At 43.0% G+C, this 18,104-nt stretch overlaps 1 protein-coding gene across 1 annotated transcript; it reads left to right on the top strand.

Moving 5' to 3' along the window:
- Window positions 1–2,422: 2,422 nt before the first annotated feature.
- On the top strand, window positions 2,423–5,974 carry LOC139566839 (snaclec rhodocetin subunit beta-like). Its single transcript, XM_071388159.1, has 6 exons — window positions 2,423–2,506; window positions 2,660–2,759; window positions 3,585–3,709; window positions 4,047–4,196; window positions 4,702–4,810; window positions 5,691–5,974. The coding sequence occupies exons 2-6, from the start codon at window positions 2,681–2,683 to the stop codon at window positions 5,831–5,833; spliced, it is 606 nt and encodes a 201-aa protein (XP_071244260.1). The 5' UTR covers window positions 2,423–2,506; window positions 2,660–2,680; the 3' UTR covers window positions 5,834–5,974.
- The last annotated feature ends 12,130 nt before the right edge of the window (window positions 5,975–18,104 follow it).

Raw genomic sequence — 18,104 nt, 5'->3', positions numbered from 1 at the left:
TTGGCTCCAATCTAAGTTGTGCCTTTAGATTGAGAAAATTAACAACTAAGGAATCCTTTTTCACTTCTCTCATTGGCTTCTCAAATCGCAAACCCCGGCCTGGTCTGTTTCGTCTGTTTCACAAGCATTCTCAGAAGTCTCATGATGTTGCTACTCTGGATTTAGAATAGTAAAACTATTTAGTATAGTTTTCTAAACTGACACTATCGGCCTCCACAAGTAAACATTAGACCTGTTAAGAAATGCATCATAGACCAGCGCTCTTACATAAGACATGTTGAAATATTAGAGCAACTCCAACTAAAGTGTGGTCCAGCCAACCCCGCTGGCTGCAATGTGCAAACCTCCAAAATGACCTGCACAATAACAAAGGTAAAGCGTGCGTCTCATTCAGGTGCTCTCTCACAAGCTAATTTCACAACAAACTCGTTACATTGTACATTAAAGAAAGTATCTCCTCATCGTAACAATAGCTATGTTTCCATTAACTTGTCCAGAGATTTTGTTGACATTTAGAACGTTTACATAGGAAATAAATTGGACAATTGCCTGCTACGATGTGTTTCCATTTAACAGTCTTGTCTCGATTTAGACAACTGGACATAATGAGTGATTGAAGTGTTTCCCGTACCCATTTAGGCAAATTGTGCATCAATAAATTGCCGACAGCCTGCAAGCCCTCCCTCCTGCAGTGCAGAAATTATTCACGCCCCTAGACTTTTTCCAAATGTTGTGGTACAGCCTGATTTTGTGTTTGGCTAACTCTTGGCAAATTCTTATGTATACCAACCCTATCTTGTCACAGCTCAACTGATTGGCTCAAACGCATTACGAAGGAAAGAAATTCCACAAATTAACGTTTAACAAGGCACACCTGTTAATTGAAATGCATTCCAGGTGACTACCTCATGAAGCTGGTTGGGAGAATGCCAAGAATGCCAATTATAAAATATATATTTTGAGTTCCTACATGATTCCATATGTGTTATTTCATAGTTTTGATGTCTTCACTATTATTCTACAATGTAGATGTCACGCCCTGACCTTAGAGATCCTTTTTATGTCTCTATTTTGGTTGGTCAGGGCGTGAGTTGGGGTGGGCATTCTATGTTTTGTTCTGTGTGTTGTATTTCTATGTGTTTGGCCTGGTATGGTTCCCAATCAGAGGCAGCTGTCAATCGTTGTCTCTGATTGAGAACCATACTTAGGTAGCCTGTTCCCACCTGTGTTTGTGGGTAGTTGTTTTCTGTTTTGTGTATTGCACCTTGCAGAACTGTTCGTTTGTTGTTTTTTTGTTCAAGTATTCGTATTTATTAAAAGTATTATGAATACTTACCACGCGGCACCTTGGTCTTCTCCTTCTCCCGATGATGTTCGTTACAGTAGAAAATAGTACAAATAAAGAAAATCCCTTGAATAAGTAGGTGTGTCCAAACTTTTGACTGGTACTGTACATACAGTGCACTCAAAGTATTCAGACCCCTTGACTTTTCCCACATTTTGTTACGTTACAGCCTTATTCTAAAATTGATTAAATATTTTTTTTCTCATTATTCTACACACAATACCCGATAACGACAAAGCAAAAACATGTTTTTAGAAATGTTTGCAAAACAATACTGAAATATATATATATTTACATAAGTATTCAGACCCTTTAACTCAGTACTTTGTTGAAGCACCTTTGGCAGCAAATACAGCCTAGAGTCTTCTTGGGTATGATGCAACAAGCTTGGGGTAACTATATTTGGAGAGTTTCTCCCATTCTTCTCTGCAGATCCAATTTTGCTCACTCTTCAGCTGTAAACTGCTCCCAATTCTTCAATGTTTGATGGTTGCCCTTGACCAACTGCTGTTTTCAGATCTCGCCGTAGGTTTTCGATGGTACACAGATCTGGACTCATTGCTGGCCACTCCAGTCCAGTGTTTCTTCCTGAACCAGTCCTGGGTGGTTTTTATGTTCTTGGGTTGGTTGTCCTGCTGGATTCCCACGACCTTTGACGGAGACCTCATTTCTGGACACCGGGTTGAACACTAAACTCCAAAACGCCTTGATAATCTGCTGATTTCATGATGCCTTGCACATGTTCAAGGCCCCCAGTACCAGAGGCTGCAAAGCAACCACACAACATTATTGAAAGTCTCCCATGTTTGATTGTAGGGAGGAATGCTGTAGGAATGCTTCATTTGGTGATACATTACTGTAGATATTGTTTTTCAATGGGACAAGTAAAACAAATAACTGGATTTTTTGATGTTGAAAAGTGAAAGGGTGACAACTGTACCCAGGGATTGCACATACTGTCTAGACAAACTCAGATGGGTTGCAACTTGTTATGTGTAAGAGGTTGAGACAGCATAAAAGAGGAAATACATCTGAGATTAGGATGGAGATTAAGAGGTATGGAATAGGTATATAAGGAAGCAGAGCTGAGTGAAAGAGAGCATCTGAGGCAAGGAGAAGCAAGAATAGAGGAAAAAGACGTTGACATTTACATACCTCAAGGTAAAACCCGAATATTTGATTCTCTAATGAGAAAATGCACCTCTTTCTCGTTTGTCTCTGAGTGTGCCGGAGTCTGGTTGGGTGCCCCCACAGATCGGAACTCCCAGTTTCCTTTATAAAATATATAGAATAACTTTGCTCTTTTCCCAACAGCTGAAGAGAAGTGAAGATCCCATGATGAAGGTCCTACCCATTCTGGCCATGATGCTACTCGGGACGTCTGCCATGGTGCTCAATAGTCTAAACTCCACTGGTACAGTAGCCTTCCCTCATCATCTCAACACCACAGTGACTGATGTAGATTCTCTCAATAGAAGATGTATTTTCAGGGCCGGTTACCCTGACCCAGAATAAGCCTAATCCTGGACTGAAAAGCATGCTCAAATTAGAATAGCCATGTAAAGTTCTGTGTCTGCCCACATAAGAAAATATATGCTATAGTATACATGTAAATACTTTAGTATTCACTGTAGCGTGAATACTATAGGGGTCTAAGACAGACCCCAACGCTTCTGCTCTTTTCTATAACCTGTAGGGAACACAATATTTGGTATATAATTAGCATGTAGGTTTCACACTTATGGGTGGAAAAATTGCAATATGGGTGAGGGGAATGGGCAGGTTATATGCAAATAAGATAGTATTTACTATAGTTTTAAAAAAGTGTTGTGTTTTGTGGAATATACTGTACTATTTACAACAGTGTTTTTTTGTGTGGATAATACTGTAGTATTTACTATAGTATTCTACAGTATACTACAGTATTCTATAGTAAGTATTACACATGCTCGAGGGATACAACAGTGTGAAGTGTAGTGTTCCACAGTTCACTACAGTTTACTATGGAATTCTATAGTAAGTATTACACATGCTCGAGGGATACAACAGTGTGTAGTATAGTATTCCACAGTATTCTACAGTTTACTATGGAATTCTATAGTAAGTGCTGTAATATTCTATAGTAAACTGTAGTTTTTTTTCATGTGGTTGGGAAACCAGCCCTGTGAGTATATGGACGGAGCTTCTCTCTCATATCCGTCCTTTTAATCTCTCCCTTGTTCTCCCCTTGTTCTTTTAGAACCTAAGCGGGTCTCTGGGAAGGTCAAGGACTTTCTTCATTGTCCTGGCCATTCTACCTGGTATAAACTGGGGTCCAAATGTGTTAAGCACTTCAAGGAAGAATTGGACTTTCAATCTGCTGAGGTAAATTCAGACTTCTCTAAGGTTTTAGCCTACAGACCCATGTTCTCTCAGTGAATTAACCTTTATTTAGGCAAGAGAGTCCCATTGAGACCAATGTCTCTTTTTGTTAAAGGTAGACATACCGTAGTGTACCTCTGTATCTCTACATGATACGCAAAATGACCACCATAACTAACTCTCAAAGCAGCATGCTGTACTCTAGTTCAGGGTATCCACTCTACTGTCTTAACATGTTATCAGTGTTGTGCATTAGTGTCTAACGCTAACTCTAAATGTATTTTGATGATGACAACTCTCTCTCCTTCATTTTCTCATTCATTCATTCTCACCCACACAGGATTTCTGCCACTCTCAAAAGGGCAAAGCTCATCTGATATCAATCCACTCTGCCCTGGAGAACGAAAACGTGGATGTTTTTGCTCAGAGGTTCAGCAGAAATTCCCCTCGCATCTGGCTTGGCGGTTTTACAGTATCCAACCCTCTTCAGGTGGCGGTTTTAGACTAAATAGGGGCAGTTTCCCGGACACAGATTGACCTGGACTAAAAATGATTATTGATGGAGTTTCTTTATTGAGTCTGCTTTTTAGTCCAGGACTAGGCTTAATCGGTATCCAGGAAACCACCCCATAGTGTTCACCATTCAACTTGATCATCATTATAAAAACCAGGTGGACAACAGTGTTCATGCCCACCAACTAAGTCAGTCAGTCAGTCAGTCAGTCAGTCAGTCAGTCAGTCAGTCAGTCAGTCAGTCAGTCAGTCAGTCAGTCAGTCAGTCAGTCAGTCAGTCAGTCAGTCAGTCAGTCAGTCAGTCAGTCAGTCAGTCAGTCAGTCAGTCAGTCAGTCTGTCTGTCTGTCTGTCTGTCTGTCTGTCTGTCTGTCTGTCTGTCTGTCTGTCTGTCTGTCTGTCTGTCTGTCTGTCTGTCTGTCTGTCTGTCTGTCTGTCTGTCTGTCTGTCTGTCTGTCTGTCGCTCTCTCTCTCTCTCTCATAGCCTCACCGCTACCTCTGGACTGATGGGTCCCCCATGAACTACTATTCCTGGCTTCAAAACCCCAGGCAGCCATCCGGTGACGGACAGTGCATGGAAATGAACTGGCAAGGTAAGCAAGAGAAGGCAGGGATAATGGGAGGGGAGGGAGGGAAGGCAGGCAGAGAGGGAGTATTTTTTAAATTTAACTAGGCAAGTCAGTTAAGAACAAATTCTTATTTACAATGACAGCCTACCCCAACCAAACCCTAACCCGGACAAAGCTGGGCCAATTGTTCGCCGACCTATGGGACTCCCAATCACAGCCGGTTGTGATACAGCCTGGAATCGGACCAGTGCCTGTAGTGACGCCTCTAGCACTGAGATGCAGTACCTTAGACCGCTGCGCCACTCGGGAGTAGGGGGCAAGGGAAAGAGGGGACATGACAGAGCGACTTACAAGAGCATTTAGGGTTAATTGCCTTAATCAAGGGCACATGGACAGATTTCTCACCCAGTCAGCTCTGGGATTTGAACCAACGCTCTTAACCGCTAAGCTACCAGCTGCACCAAATCCAGTATGCTGATGTATTCAGAATTCCACTATTGTGGAAAAGGGAGTGGGAGGTTTTAGATTTGAAGTATGACAAATCTCATAGTTTTAAGTTATATAGATCAGTTGCCATGTGGTTAGAGTGACTGTCCTGAGCTTGGATGGTTGGGGGTTCGATCCCAGATCGAGTCATGCCAAAAAGGGGACAGAGTCCTCATTGCCTGGCACTCAGCATTAAAATTAAGTTTTGAGGGTAAGGCCCTGTGAGAGACTAGTGTCAAGGGGGTGTACTTGTATTAAATGATACATCAAAAGCCTCATGGTACAGAAACAGTAGATAGGCTCATGCCGTTCTGGCTTGGACAAGGCTACTTATGTAGCTCAATACTCTCTAAAAGGGATTTAATAATGGATAAAACTAACTTTTTTCATTTTATCTCTCCATCTCTATGCATCTCAGGAAAAGGGGAATGGAATGATAAGCCGTGCAGCCAAACCAATTACTTTCTGTGTGCCTTCATACCTGGTGAAAGAGAGGAAACGAAAGGAGGAGAAGAAGAAGAGGGGATGGTGGAAAAAGGGAGTGGGAGGTTTATCCTTTAAAGTAGATGACAGATGAGCAGTATAGCAGTATATACAACCTGTCAGATACGCTTTGCATTACAGCTTTCTCAGACATCATGACACCAGGACCCTGTAAAATGTTAGAGAAAACCCACTGCTCAAAGACTAAGCCTTTGTCAGCTAAAAGTTTTCACCATCACAGTCAGTTTCAGTCCGCCCAAAGTAAGATTTAATTAAACAACTGATTGTATTAGAAACCTCTAAACACATTGCATTTGAGAATTCTGTCTAGGCCTATTGTCAGAACACAGTAACCTAATCTATTTTCAGGGGGAATGGTGTTGATAAAATACTGCTTCACTTGTTTGTACTATGAAACACTGTGCATTGCTTGACTAGCAAATAAAAAAGGAATACAAAAATATCTTCATTAATCAGTAATCATTGCATGACTTTCTTTTGTTGACCTGGCCTTATTTAGCAACCAGATGGGGACAAGGAGTCAATACATAACAGTACAGCCTCATCTTATTTATAGATGGATAGCCCACTGGGTTGACTTGACAGATTTAGAATTTAACCTACTATTTTTCCATTCGGTGCCCTGTTTGAGTAGTGTGCCCAAAACAGAGAGCATGCATGATATTTACTTTGCATGTGTTTTTACGCATGCTATTGATCAGAGAGAGAGAGATTGATCTAAACATCAGCGCCACAGGTAACTTCCACAAAGCTGTGAACGAGCTGAGAGACAAGGCAAGAAGGACCTTCTATGTTATCAAAAGGAACATCAAATTTGACATACCTATTAGGATCTGGCTAAAAATACTTGAATCAGTTATAGAACCCATTTCCCTTTATGGTTGTGAGGTCTGTGGTCCGCTCACCAACCAAGAATTCACAAAATGAGACAAACACCAAATTGAGACTCTGCATGCAGAATTCTGCAAAAATATCTTCTGTGTACAACGTAAAACACCAAATAATGCATGCAGAGCCGATACCCGCTAATTATCAAAATCCAGAAAAGAGGGGTTAAATTCTACAACCACCTAAACGGAAGCAATTCCCAAACCTTCCATAACAATCCCATCACCCACAGAGAGATGAACCTGGAGAAGAGTCCCCTAAGCAAGCTGGTCATGGGGCTCTGTTCACAAACAGACCCCAAAGAGCCCCAGGACAGCAACACAATTAGACCCAACCAAATCATGAGAAAACAAAAAAGCATTACTTGACACATTGGAAAGAATTATTTAAAAAAACAGAGCAAACTAGAATGCAAATTGACCCTGAACAGAGAGTACACAGTGGCAGGATACCTGACCACTGTGACTGACCTAAACTTAAGGAAAGTTTTGACTATGCCTTGCTATTGAGAAGGGCCACCATAGGCAGACCTGGCTCTCAAGAGAAGACAGGCTAGGTGCAACACTGCCCACAAAACCTCCTGACAAATGTACAGTATGACAATATTAGAGACACATATTTCCCTCAGATTACACAGATCCACAAAGAACTCAAAAACAAACCCCATTTTGGGTGAAATATCACTGTGCCATCACAGCAGCAAGACTGTGACCTATTGCCACAGGAAAAGGGCAACCAGTGAAGAACAAACACCATTGTAAATTCAACCCATATTTGTGTTTATTTATTTTCCCAATTGTACTTTCACTATTTGCACAAAGTTACAACACTGTATATTTACATAATATGACATTTGAAATGTCTTTATTCTTTTGGAACTTCTGTGAGTGTAATGTTTACTGTAAATTTCTATTGTGTATTTCACTTTTGTTTATTCTCTACTTTACTTGCTTTGACAATGTTAACATATGTTTCTCATGCCAATAAAGTCCTTGAATTGAGATCATTCGCTCTCTACACAACTGTTGCTCTAATCGGAGACGCTGCTGCAGCCATATTGTGCAGACATTTTGTAAAAATAAAAATAAAAAGATATATTTTGAATGACTATATGCTAATGGCCATTTAGCCTACTAAATATTTTTACAACTAACTTTGAGGCTTATTTTTAATCAATAGTTTAATAAATTTTAATGGTCTAATTTGTTAACCGTTTAATTAGTGGTTGTGTGACAAGTTAAAGGAAATACTCATAGCCTGTTATACATTAAAAAGTATTACTAAGTTCATAGTATGTGAGGATCTTAAAACATCTAAGGTTAAAAAGCAAACAGCGGGAGGCAGGGCTTTCTCCTATAGATCTCCATTTTTATGGAACAGTCTGCCTACCCATGTGAGAGACGCAGACTCGGTCTCAACCTTTAAGTCTTTACTGAAGACTTATCTCTTCAGTAGGTCATATGATTGAGTGTAGTCTGACCCAGGAGTGTGAAGGTGAACGGAAAGACTCTGGAGCAACGAACCGCCCTTGCTGTCTCTGCCAGGCCGGTTCCCCTCTCTCCACTGGGATTCTCTGCCTCTAACCCTGTTACAGGAGCTGAGTCACTGGCTTGCTGGTGCTCTTTCATGCCGTCCCTAGGAGGGGTGCGTCACTTGAGTGGGTTGAGTTACTGACGTGATCTTCCTGTCTGGTTTGGCGCCCCCCCTTGGTTTGTGCTGTGGTGGAGACCTTTGTGGGCTATACTCGGCCTTGTCTCAGGATTGTAAGTTGGTGGTTGAGGATTTCCCTCTAGTGGTGCGGGGGCTGTGCTTTGGTAAAGTGGGTGGGGTTATATCCTTCCTGTTTGGCCCTGTCCGGGGGTTTCTTCGGATGGGGCCACAGTGTCTCCTGACCGCTCCTGTCTCAGCCTCCAGTATTTATGCTGCAGTAGTTTATGTGTCGGGGGGCTAGGGTCAGTTGGTTACCTGGAGTACTTCTCCTGTCTTATCCAGTGTCCTGTGTGAATTTAAGTATGCTCTCTCTAATTCTCTCGTTCTCTCTTTCTCTCTGAGAACCTGAGCCCTAGGACCATACGTCAGGACTACCGGGCATGATGACACCTTGCTGTCCCCAGTCCGCCTGGCCTTGCTGCTATTCCAGTTTCAACTGTTCTGCCTGCGGTTACGGAACCCCTACCTGTCCCAGACCTGCTGTTTTCAACTCTTAATGATCGGCTATGAAAAGCCAACTGAGATTTATTCCTGATTATTATTTGACCATGCTTGTCATTTATGAACATTTTGAAAATCTTGGCTCTCTCTAATTTTCTCCTTCTCTCTTTCTTTCTCTCGGAGGACCTGGGCCCTAGGACCATGCGTCGGGACTGCCGCCCGTGGTGACTCCTTGCTGTCCCCAGTCCGCCTGGCCTTGCTGCTATTCCAGTTTCAGCTGTTCTGCCTGCGGTTATGGAACCGCCACCTGTCCCAGACCTGTTGTTTTTCAACTCTTGATGATCGGCTATGAAAAGCCAACTGAAAATTATTCATGATTATTATTTGACCATGCTTGTCACTTATGAACATTTTTGAACATCTTGGCATAGTTCTGTTATAATCTCCACCCGGCACAGCCAGAAGAGGACTGGCCACCCCTCATAGCCTGGTTCCTCTCTAGGTTTCTTCCTAGGTTTTGGCCTTTCTAGGGAGTTTTTCCTAGCCACCGTGCTTCTACACCTGCATTACTAGCTGTTTGGGGTTTTAGGCTGGGTGTCTGTACAGCACTTCGAGATATTAGCTGATGTACGAAGGGCTATATAAAATAAAATTGATTGATTGATTGATTGAAAAAGATCATGCATTCAGTATTAGTTGATAGAGATTGATAACATTCATATAATTGTGTTAAAATCCGTCAAGCGTACAAAGGGTACGAATTGTGAGAGGAATGTGTAAACGTTATGTTGATTACATTTATTTTGTCGTGGGTAAAAGTGTTAATCTGTGATCTACTAAATGCTCTTAATCTATGAGCCTGAGATCGATTGCTCTGGTCTTCACTCAAGTTCCCGGGGAAATAGCGGTCTTTTCTCATTGCACTAAAGTTCTCATTGAGGAAACAAAACCGTATCACTCTCGTGATCATTTCTCCCCTTTTTCAGGTATGTTATTGATGATAAAAAAAGAGTAATTTAAATGTAATAACTCGCTAACATGTCAAGAGTGTTTAAGGTGTGTCTTAATAACATCTTGAGGAAGTTAGTTAAGTTAGCAGAGAGTAATATGAAGAATAGCTTCGTACTGAGAGTAGCTGCCATTTTATGTCGATTGTGAATGAACATGTGCGTTGATAATAAGATATTTTGCGGTGTTATTTGTATAATGGTTTTTCAAACACTTTATTGCCTGTTGATAAATGGAGTTATGGTTTACTGAGTTAAAGCTTTGTGCTTGACAGTTATATTGAAATTAGTATCTGTTTCAGTGAATTACAGTGTATACTGTTGTGACTTGAATAAGCCTTGTACCCTACAAAACTATCTATTTCCTGTAAATCTGTTATTCTGTAAAATGTGTTACTTTTGTAAAATGATGGGACTAAAGTTCTCATTGAGGAAACAACACCGTATCACTCTCGTGATCATTTCTCACCTTTTTCAGGGGCGTAACATTTTTGGAGGCTCCGCTGAGATTGCTGCTCAGATGTCCAGTTTCCACATCCTGGTCGCTGAATTCCGAGCCAGCTAAATCCCCACATAACAACTCAGGCAGGCTGCAGTGAGGAAAGCGTTGCTGTTCGAGGGGAGCTGGAAGTTGGTGGTTAAGTACGTGTCAACTGAGGCCATTGATCGACCATCAGAGACAGTAAGGACCGTCTAATTCAGAGTGAACTCCTGCACAGTAAAAGTTCCTCCTGTTCTGTCAACATGACAACCGCCTTGGAAGAACTACAGGAAGAGGTAGTAGGAGAATTGTACACCCTGACTAAAGACAAGTTTCTAGAGATATGTGATTTCCTTGACATATCAGGCGAACAGAGAAGAGATGTTCAAGACAAATTCCGCATATCATTGATGACTCACATTATGATGTTCCTTGAAAGAGAGGAAGTTGCAGAGTTAGAAGATGGCGGCATGTCGGAATTGTTGCTACTTAAAGACACAATGACAGAGATGATAAGTGGCATAGATAACAAAACAGGGCAAACTGACCATGATATTGAAACAGCCGGAACACATCACAGAATATAGGAACTGAGAACTGTAATTCTCTGCGTCAGCCCCAACCCCATGCCAATCTTCAGGGGAGCGTGCCGCTCTCACCCAATGCACAGCCCAGCTCATACTGGCGCAAAGAGTTTAAAATTTCTGGTCAGATAGGTGAACCGGGCCAGAAAGATAAACAGATTTTTTCCAGCCTTACCCATCAGATCGAGAATGGATCTACGCAGTAGTCAGGGCGATTTCTCCAGGCTCACAGCTACGCAGCTACTTGGAAGGTAAACCCCAGCTAACTCTTCCCACACTTAGATGTATCCTGCGTTCCCACTTCCAAGAGAAGAGTGCAACAGAGCTTTACAAACAGCTAGCTTCAGAAGCACAGCATAGCAAGGAGACCCCTCAAAGCTTCCTGATGCGCGTCTTAGATTGAGGCAAAAAGTAGTTTGCATCCCAGGAGTCAGAATCAGGGCTTAAGTATGACCCTGCTCTAGTCCAGCGCATGCGTTTACACACAGTCCTTACAGGTCTCCAGAGTGACAGTATCAGGATAGACATGCAGCCTCTCCTGCTAGATAGCGAAACATCAGATGAGGTTTTGCTAGAGAAGCTTAACATTGCTTGTGCTAATGAGATAGAAAGACGAAACAAAAAGCGGTTTAATGCCCCACGGCCTGCTACAACTGTAAGTGTAGTCCAGTTAGAAGATACGCCATCCACAAAGTGTCCTGTGAAGGAAGCCAAAGCTAAGATACCTGCAGAACTGTTAACAGAGTTAGCTGAACTTAAGACAGGTGTAGCTTCTCTAAAAGGTCTCAGTGCAGAGATTGCTCAGATTAAGGAGACATTACAGCAGCCTATGTTTCAGTCACCGCCTTGTGCCTATGCCCCACCTCCAGTTAGGAGGCCAGATTGGGACCCCCAGCCACCTGTTTCCCAGCAGCAGTATTACAGCAACTACAGTCAGTCCCAAGCACCTGACCCTGCGCAGCATCAATATGCACCTAACCGGTATGCCAACCGCTCTGCTCAAGCTCCAAGGAGGTGTTTTGTCTGCCAGCAGGCCAGAACAGATGCACACTGCACACACTGCTTCCGATGTGGGAGTGGATGTAAAATCCGGGGAGTCAGACCATCAAGGGAGGCCCCTTTAAACGGGAAAGGGTTACCGCTGAGGGACGAGTGTTAACCGTAGCTACCAACAAGTCCCAGAAATGTGCAAATTGTGCCAGAGAAGATTCATTTGAGAACCTGAAACAATGTTCATCATGTAAAGAGACACTGTACTGTTCCAAAGTATGTCAAAACCAACATTGGATTAAACATAAGGAAAAATGCACTCACCTGAAAATTGACTCTAGCAGTGAAAGGTTTTCATGCACAGAGGAAAATGCCCACTCCTTACCATCCCTAGCTCAAGGTTGCCACCCCCGTAAGGTCACCTCGCTAGTCGGCAGACAGTGCCTTATTGAGTGTCACCTGAATCGCCACCACCTCCAAGCTCTATGGGACACAGGCTCTCAGGTATCGGTCATTGATGAACGATGGAACGAGGAATCTCTCCCAAACGCAAGGCTGAGAGATGTTTCAGAAATCCTGGACTCACCTCCTGATCTAAGGTTGACTGCAGCAAATGGGACTGAAATGCCGTACCTGGGATGGATTGAAACAACTTTTTGGCTAGCCTCTGAAACTGACGAAACAAAGGAACTGATCATCCCAGTGCTGGTAATGAAAGGCTGTCACCTATCTCATCCCATCATAGGTTTCAATGTTATCGAGCACATCCTGACAATGACCGAAAAGACTAAACGATACAGTACAGTAAAAACAGCTTTCCCAAGCCTCAAAAGAAACAAGGTGAGAGCTTTTATACAGGCTGTTAGCGCAGAACAGACAGATGAATACGCAGTGAAAACCAAGAAAGAGAAGGTTGCTGTACCAAAACACAGTAGCATTCAGATTGAGTGCCGTGTAGCTTCCCAGCCTTTCAAAGAGGACATGACAATGCTTTTCCAGCCAGACCTGAACCCGCAGTGGCCAGACGACCTTGAGTTCTTTGACACACTAGTCAGAGTCAGGAAAGGTGTTTTTCCAGTTATCATGCTTGATGTCTCTAACCCCACTGACCACGACATTGCCCTGCTAGGACGCACAATAATCGGTACAGTACAAACCATTATGACTGTGTTACCTGCCCAAGTCTTTGAAAAAACTGTCACCCCAGCCACAGTGAATCACACCAGCGTTCGAACCCCATGTACTGCTACTGAACAGTGGGATCCACCAGTAGGTTTAACTCACCTAACCGAAGAGCAGAGAGAGGTTGTTAGGCAAATGCTTAGAGAAGAGTGTCACTCCTTCTCCAGATCAGACAATGACATTGGCTGCATTGTACGATTGAAAATGATTTCTCTAAAGGACTCTGAACCAGTCAAGCGCACATACATGTCAGTGCCCAGGCCACTGTATCAGGAGATGAAGGGTTACCTTTATGACCTCATAGCCCAGGGCTGGGTTAGGAAGTCAAACTCTTCATATTCTTCACCTGTCGTGTGCGTTCGTAAGAAGGACGGGACCCTCCGGTTGTGTATAGATTACAGAGACCTGAACAGAAAGACACATCCCGACCGCCAGCCCATCCCTCGGGTCCAAGACATCATGGACAGTTTAGGTGGTAATTCCTGGCTCTCCCTCTTAGATCAGGGAAAAGCGTATCACCAGGGGTTCATCTCTGAAGAAATCAGACCACTGACAGCATCTGTGACCCCGTGGGGACTCTATGAGTGGATACGTATGCCATTCGGGCTCATGAACGCTCCTGCAGCTTTTCAGCGGTGTATGGAGGAGTGTTTGGAAGGGCTCCGGGATAACATCTGCATTCCTTATCTGGACGACACGCTAGTTTTCAGTAAAACTTTCGACAGCCATGTGAATGATGTGCGAAAAGTTTTGCAGCGTCTCAGAGAGTATGGCATTAAACTCAAACCAAGTAAGTGTGATCTCTTTAAACCCCAGGTCCGTTATTTGGGCAGAATAGTGTCTGCAGAGGGCAGCCGAGTTGACCCAGCCGATTTTGAAGCAGTAAGAGCATTGAAAGAAATCAGAACAGAGACTGTGGGCCAGCTCAGACAAATGCTTGGTTTACTCACTTATTACAGACAGTACATCAAAGACTTTGCTAGGAGGGCCAGCTGCCTGTATGACCTCCTGAAAGCAGATTCAGAGAAATTACCTGACCACCCACAGAAAACAAAAACAAAGATCCCGGATCCCGTGTGGCTCAGTTGGTAGAGCATGGCGCTTGCAACGCCAGGGTTGTGGGTTCATTCCCCACGGGGGGGACCAGGATGAATATGTATGAACTTTCCAATTTGTAAGTCGCTCTGGATAAGAGCGTCTGCTAAATGACTTAAATGTAAATGTAAAGAAAGTAAGTCATGTGGTGCCCTCAAACAAGCCAATCCTGTGGACTGACCAGCATCAACAGGCACTTGAACAGCTGATTGAGTGTTTGCTTCACCCACCAGTCTTAGGTTTCCTTGATTTCACTCAGCCATTTGTTGTACACACTGATGCGTCACACCAAGGCTTGGGAGCAGTTCTTTATCAAAAGCAAGATGGGAAGCTTAGGGTCATTGCTTATGGCTCTCGAACCTTAACAGCAGCTGAGAAGAACTATCACTACCACTCGGGCAAGCTAGAATTTCTAGCTCTAAAATGGGCAATCACTGATAAGTTCCATGATGATTTGTACTATGCTCCGACCTTCACTGTATACAGCGATAACAACCCGCTCAGCTACATTCTGTCTACTGCAAAACTGAATGCAACCACTTCCAGGTGGGTTTCAGAATTGGCTGATTTCCACTTTACAATAAAGTACAGGCCAGGCAGAGAGAACGGTGATGCAGATGCTTTGTCAAGGATGCCACTGGATGTAGAGTCACTGATGAGAGAATGTTCTGAGGAGCTTCCACCAGACACCATTGCCGCCACGATACAAGCAGTTGAGGTACAGAAAGAGGCTGTTGTACCTTGGTCACTGTCAGCTGCATCTATGTCAGTATCAGCTGAAGGTGAGACAACCACTGCAACAACCAGCTCGATCCCAAAAGATGGGATAAGAGAAGCACAAGAATCTGATCCGGTCATCCGTCCTGTTCTCAATTTCAAACTGTCGGGTTTCAAACAGCCAGTTAAAGAGCAAAAGGAATCCAGTCCAAAGACAAAATGCCTATTCAGAGAATGGGACAAATTGACAATAGACAGTGATGGCATTCTGTACAGAATCACTACAGCCCGCAAGCAGTTAGTTCTACCAGAGCAGTACAAAGGTAAAGTGATGGAAGAGTTGCACAATAACATGGGACACCAAGGTACTGACTGCACTGTATCACTAGTACTAGTGCGTGACCGCTTCTTCTGGCCATATATGCAATCTGACATCGAGCACTATGTGACTAAAACTTGTAGCTGTGTCAAGCAGAAAAAGCCAGCCCATGAAACAAGAGCTCCTCTGACAAACATTGTGACAACACAGCCATTTGAACTGGTATGTATAGACTTCCTTCATCTCGACAGATGCAAAGGGGGATATGAGTACATCCTCGTGATTGTTGATCATTTTACACGTTTCACTCAAGCCTACGCCACCACATCAAAGTCAGGTAAAACTGCTGCAAATCTCATCTTCAATGACTTTGCCCTGAAGTTTGGGTTCCCGTCCCGCATCCACCATAACCAAGGGGGAGAATTTGAAAATCAGTTGTTCCATCAGTTAAAGAAACTCAGTGGCATGGCGGGGTCCAGAACAACACCCTACCACCCGATGAGGAACGGTCAAGTGGAACGCATGAACAGAACATTGTTGCAAATGTTAAAGACACTAACTGAGACACAAAAGTCAAATTGGAAGGAGTCTCTGAACAAACTGGTTTATGCCTATAACTGCACCCGTTGCGAAGTGACTGGCTATCCACCATTTTATCTTCTGTTTGGGAGATCACCCAGGCTTCCAGTTGATATGCTCTTTGGATTGTGCACAGAGGCAGGTTCCAGTAACCATCGAGACTACGTGGAGAACTGGAAACGAGGGATGGAAGAAGCATACGCCATTGCAAATGAAAATGCTCAGAAAGCCGCTGAAAGAAGTAAGAAGTACTATGACACTAAAGTTAGGAGTTCAGTGCTACAGCCTGGCGAGCGAGTTCTGATTAAAAACCTGACACCAAGAGGAGGACCAGGCAAACTCCGTAGCTATTGGGAAGATACAATTCACACAGTAGTGAGACAAATGGGTTCAGACCTGCCGATTTATGAATTGAGACCAGAAAAGGGTAGGGGACGCTCCAGGGTCCTGCACAGAAACCTGCTCATGTCCTGTGACCACTTACCTTTTGAGACACAACCAGAAATGACCAAAGATGACAAAAGTCAGAAAAAAAGGAGACATCAGCCTGCATCACAGCCTCTAGATTCTGATGAAGACAGCGGGGATGAATATGACCTTCATCATGAGCCGCTACAGGTTCCCACATCTCCTACAGTACCTGAGGAGAGGAATGCTGAACCAGCGAGAGAGTGGGAACACAGGCCCCCACCAGTGAAACAGACAGTTGCGGTGCCAGTCCCTGATACGCTACCAGCACAGCCTCTTAGTGAAAAGCGGCTGGAGGAGACAACAACAGTTAAAGACCTGCCTGCTGAGGAGATGAACTTGCCTGCTGAAAATTTGCCTGATGATCGTCCACCAAGTGCCTTTCCTTCATTAACTGATGCTGCTGAACCTGAGGAACCAGCCTACCAGCTGCCACAAAGAGAGAGACACCCTCCAAGACGTATCACCTATGATCAGCTTGGTGTCCCTTCCTACTACAGTATCCAGCCACAGCCACAGTTGTTCCCTGTCTACTCTGCACCAGGACTGGTTCCATGGCTGCCATCACTAGAGCAATGTTACTTTCAGCCACCTTACATGTATGGGCTTCAGCAAACATGAGGCTACAGAGTTGACATGTTTGACCATGGACTACTGACTGATTTCACAGACTGTCACAAGAGACAATTTGCAGACTATGCATATAGATCATTAAAATTGATGGACTGTTGATCAATAGTATGAGAAAAGACTGCTTATGTTATACAGCTGGTCAACAGATATGGACTGTGAATATAACTTGTTAGTTATATTTGAACTGTGACCCTTGACCTCTGCTCAAGTACTTCCTTACAGAAGAGGATTTTCTAGGTGCATACAGACTGTTGAAGAAGACAATGTTGGTAATGTTGGGACAACATTTAGTTTGTCAGGGAGAGTGTGACAGGTTAAAGGAAATACTCATAGCCTGTTATACATTAAAAAGTATTACTAAGTTTATAGTATGTGAGGATCTTAAAACATCTAAGGTTAAACAGATCATGCATTCAGTATTAGTTGACAGAGATTGATAACATTCATATAATTGTGTTAAAATCCGTCAAGCGTACAAAGGGTACGAATTGTAAGAGGAATGTGTAAACGTTATGTTGAGTACATTTATTTTGTCGTGGGTAAAAGTGTTAATCTGTGATCTACTAAATGCTCTTAACCTTTTATGGCTGCAGGCCGGTGTCGGGCTCAATATGACAACAGCCCGTCCAAGTGCAGGGCGCGAAATTCAAAATATATTTTTTAGAAATATTTAACTTTCACACATTAACAAGTCCAATACAGCAAATGAAAGATACACATCTTGTGAATCCAGCCAACATGTCCGATTTTTAAAATGTTTTACAGTGAAAACACCACGTATATTTATGTTAGCTCACCACCAAATACAAAAAAGCACAGACATTTTTCACAGCACAGGTAGCTTGCACAAAACCAACCTAACTAACCAAGAACCATCCAAACTAACCAAGAAACAACTTCATCAGATGACAGTTTTATAACAAGTTATACAATAAATCTATGTTTTGTTCGAAAAATGTGCATATTTGAGGTATAAATCATAGTTTTACATTGCAGCTACAATCGGAAATAGTACCGAAGCAGCTAGAACAATTAGAGACCAAATTGAAATACCTAAATACTCATCATAAAACATTTATGAAAAATACATGGTGTACAGCAAATTAAAGACAAACATCTTGTGAATCCAGCCAATATTTCCGATTCTTTAAGTGTTTTACAGCGAAAACACAATATAGCATTATATTAGCTTACTACAATAGCCAACCACACAACAGCATTGATTCGTTAGGCA

This window comes from Salvelinus alpinus, chromosome 39 (genome assembly GCF_045679555.1).
Source record: "Salvelinus alpinus chromosome 39, SLU_Salpinus.1, whole genome shotgun sequence".
Taxonomy (NCBI): Eukaryota; Metazoa; Chordata; class Actinopteri; order Salmoniformes; family Salmonidae; genus Salvelinus; species Salvelinus alpinus.
Note: the sequence above shows the minus strand (reverse complement) of the source record. Positions and strands in the feature narration are given on the sequence as shown.

What these genes read in the sequence shown, in the direction of transcription:
- LOC139566839 (XM_071388159.1), top strand. Translation starts at nt 2,681, where the DNA reads ATGATGAAGGTCCTACCCATTCTGGCCATGATGCTACTCGGGACGTCT. An exon ending in CAATAGTCTAAACTCCACTG is followed by an intron (nt 2,760 to 3,584) that starts GTACAGTAGCCT and finishes TTGTTCTTTTAG; the next exon opens with AACCTAAGCGGGTCTCTGGG. An exon ending in CATGGAAATGAACTGGCAAG is followed by an intron (nt 4,811 to 5,690) that starts GTAAGCAAGAGA and finishes TATGCATCTCAG; the next exon opens with GAAAAGGGGAATGGAATGAT.